Source organism: Stegastes partitus, unplaced genomic scaffold, assembly GCF_000690725.1.
Source record: "Stegastes partitus isolate 25-593 unplaced genomic scaffold, Stegastes_partitus-1.0.2 Scaffold682, whole genome shotgun sequence".
Lineage (NCBI taxonomy): Eukaryota > Metazoa > Chordata > Actinopteri > Pomacentridae > Stegastes > Stegastes partitus.
The window spans coordinates 509,103-512,496 of record NW_007578413.1 but is presented as its reverse complement, the minus strand read 5'-3'; the positions used below and the strand labels follow the sequence as shown (position 1 = coordinate 512,496).

General features: G+C 40.3%; 1 protein-coding gene across 1 annotated transcript in view; it reads left to right on the top strand.

Moving 5' to 3' along the window:
- Positions 1–3: 3 nt before the first annotated feature.
- Positions 4–3,394, top strand: part of LOC103363699 (basement membrane-specific heparan sulfate proteoglycan core protein-like) — a gene marked incomplete at its 5' end in the record, with an annotated part of 10,604 nt that continues 7,213 nt past the window's right edge. Inside the window, 4 exons of the mRNA XM_008290554.1 lie at positions 4–262; positions 416–524; positions 604–706; positions 980–1,040. Coding sequence (XP_008288776.1) covers positions 4–262; positions 416–524; positions 604–706; positions 980–1,040 — 532 coding nt within the window. The remainder of the gene's footprint in view (positions 263–415; positions 525–603; positions 707–979; positions 1,041–3,394) is intronic.

Genomic DNA, 3,394 nt, shown 5'->3' with positions numbered 1-3,394 from the left:
GTAGATGTGAAGGAAGTTCAAATCACCGGGGACAGGAACCCAAAGATGGGGGACACTCTGAATCTGACCTGCAGCGTTGAAAGTTTCCCTCCATCATTTATTGCATGGACTAAACACAATCACAATGGCAGCCTGAGCAAAAGCTCCACATCATCCACACTTGTCATTCCTAACATGACAGCAGAACATTCTGGACTGTACATCTGTGAAGCATCTTACAGGAGAAGGTCTCTGTTTTCATATGTCAACATTACTGTGAGTTGTAAGTATATTTCATTTATCTTAATCCAATGTCTGTATAATTTATTGTTGCTGTTGTGAGCTCCGTATACCACTGCACTGTTTATCCTGAATAGAGTATACACTATATACACAGTATATACTGTATTTGACCATCATTTCTTCTTTCTTACAGCAGATCTTGAGAGAAATAGTGGATCTTCCTGTCCAGTTCTTTCCTGGGTCGTTGCCGGTGTGTCTCTCAGTGTCAATGTTCTCTTCATATTCTTCATATCTTGTCTTTGGTATGTTACTCCATCTTTGTTTCAGAGCTCTTTGAATGCACTCAAGACTTTTGGGTAAAAGTGTTTGTTCTCTTTAAAGGAACTCAAGAAAGAAGGTGAAGCCAAATCAAGAGGACAGCACTTACGTGTCGCTGCAAAAGACAGACGTATCACCAGAGTATGAGGTTATTACCCAGCGTCGAAACTAACGAATCTTTGGAGGCTTCATGATTCCCAAACCTTCACTGATGGATTCTTTTCCACTTAAAATGGAGGTTTTGTTGTTGTTGTTGCTGTGGTGACGTCATTTTGTTGATTTGATTTTCTGCATTAGATTGTCAACAATAAGAGTGTTTGCATAATCTTTGAGTGCACATTCAGCTGATCAGTTCAACGTGTGACTCGTCATGATGTGTCATGATGAATATACAGTATATGTCCCCTTTGTGCCTTGCAAGTTGTGTCCTCTTCCACAGTGTAAGCTGATCCGTTCCAACCCTACAGTGTTTAGAATAGCATCCCCATCTTCCAGGCATGGTATCCCAATTTTCCTAACTGGAATTCTGAATGGATGGCTGGTTTTACTCCTTTGGGAATCAAGAGAAAGATAGACCTGACCTGCTCTACAGGCAGCCAAAAAGGCACCACAATTGGTCAACGTTCACGCCCGTCCTACATTTCTGCCCTCTGATTGGTTCCCTTGTCTCAACCAGCTGTATCCTCCTCTACCTCCTCTTCTTCCTCCTCGTAATGTGGTTAGATGTTTATTTTTTTTCATCACAATTTCTGTTTTGCATTGTACAGTGTGCTACTTTTCTTTGGTTTGCATTGAATAAACTGGAATTTGTCCAAAACTGGTCACCTGAGCATAAACCTCTGACCTTTAGCTTGGAACTGTTTAGTGAAACACACATCATCACACACCTTGACACAGCAGAGAATCGGATTTCCAGCACAGCTATGGCTGTCCACTGTTGGATAAACACTTGTCATCCACTCCAGGGTTCTGAATTTCTGACTTATGCTGTATGAATGCGTTCTAGATCTGCTGTCTTGTGTGGCTGTTTCCATAGATATGTGTAATAAAGGCTAGACGTCTCGTCCGCGCTGTCGGCCAATGGAATCGCACGGCCACAGTGGTGGCCATCTTGGCACGGTCAGCTCGCTCACCCATAACGTTGTGTTGTAGCGGTGCGTGTGCTTTTTAAGTAACCATAACTTGCTCAGTTGTCTACCGATTTTCAAACGGTTTGGTTTGTTATAAACGTCAGAGGTTTATAGAAAGTAGGTAAGAGCCGCTGCAACTGGCTGCCACTCTCACAGCTAGAGATAATTATTATTTTAATTATTTTGTATTTTATTTGTATTTTTGTACTTTGAATTGTAGCCATGTTAACAGCGTTTGTAAGAAACCAAACCGTTTGTAAATCCGTCAAGATTTCAGCGAGATAAGAGTGTTTTGTGCAGATCACTCACCTTCCTTCATGTACCACAGGTTCCACCAATGAGCTTGCCTGTGTCAAGATGGCCGCTGGTGATCCCGTTCAAGACTCCGCCTTGATACATCTAGCCTTTATTATACATATCCATGGCTGTTGCTGTCTGGGGATTCAAATATGGAACAAATAGCAAAAATATTCCATATTTACTGTAGAAATTCCCCCCAAAAAGTTCAGCAATTCAACAGCAAACAGGAAGCTGATAGAACACAGCAGTGTAAAAATAAATTAGCACTTCAAGTACTTTACTGCAGCTATCGCACAATTCTCTTGAACGCCACAAATATGCAGAAGTGTTTCCAAAGATGCTGTTTACCGTCGAAATGGGGAAATGCTTGAAGCAGATGTATTACACTAGAATCTTTAGTTGTTAAATTTCCTTCATCTTTCTCACGTCTTATACATGAGTGATTACTATTCCAATAAATGCAGATATTAGTAATAGAGGCCATGAAGAGCAATGCAGCAGTGTTGGATGTGTTGTGCATGGTTGAAGTGATTTAAAAATCAGCTCTGAATGCACACACTCATGTCAAGTGTGTGGACTGGTTTGTCGCTTTCCCAAGATAGCAAGACTTTTCTTAAAGACGGGGGCGAAACACACACAGTTACATTACTTCCCTTTACGGAAAGTTTCAAATTACATCAGGCATAGGGTTTTTTTTTGTTTGTTTTGTTTTTTGTTTTTTTCCTTTTTAAAGACAAGCAAGAAAAGTTAACTTTTATTCACCAAGTCAATGATGGCAGTTTCACACATACATATGTAATGTAAAAGCTGTGATATTATTTTAAGCGATGCGTCTCAGTAGAGAAGTAGTATTGCTGAGTGTTGTGCTGAGAAACTTCCTGTAAACTCGTTGCACAAAAGGGGAAGAAATAGAAAAGAGAGAAGGAAGAGACACTTTAGAGGAGAAAGCCAACAGAGATTGCTGCAGTGAGAAGGACAACGAGTCTATGGAGGTAAAACAACATTTAACCTCGCCTTTAAATATCCTTTTGAACTAACTATGAAAGTTGTGATTCGAACACTTCTTCACGTTTACATGGCACTGCAGGTAAAAGTAAGTGTTGCTAAAGAAAAAGTCACAGTTTGATAAATTCCTTCTATAATTCTGGTGGCTAAAAGCTTGGCCTCAGCCCTGGAATATGGCAGAGATTGTTGTATCAGCACTGTTGTTGTAAAGATCGCTCGAAAAGAGTTTATTAATCAACCTCTCGAGAACGGATGTGACAAAATGCTTTACCACAAAAAATTAGGTTTAGTCACTGCCGAGAGTGAAGTGTGTTCATATCGCAACTACAGAATAAGTGAACACGCAACATCCTGTATTGTAAATGCGATGGCAACTGTGGACTTTCCTTTGGTCTGATTTCAGTTATATTTACTGCATC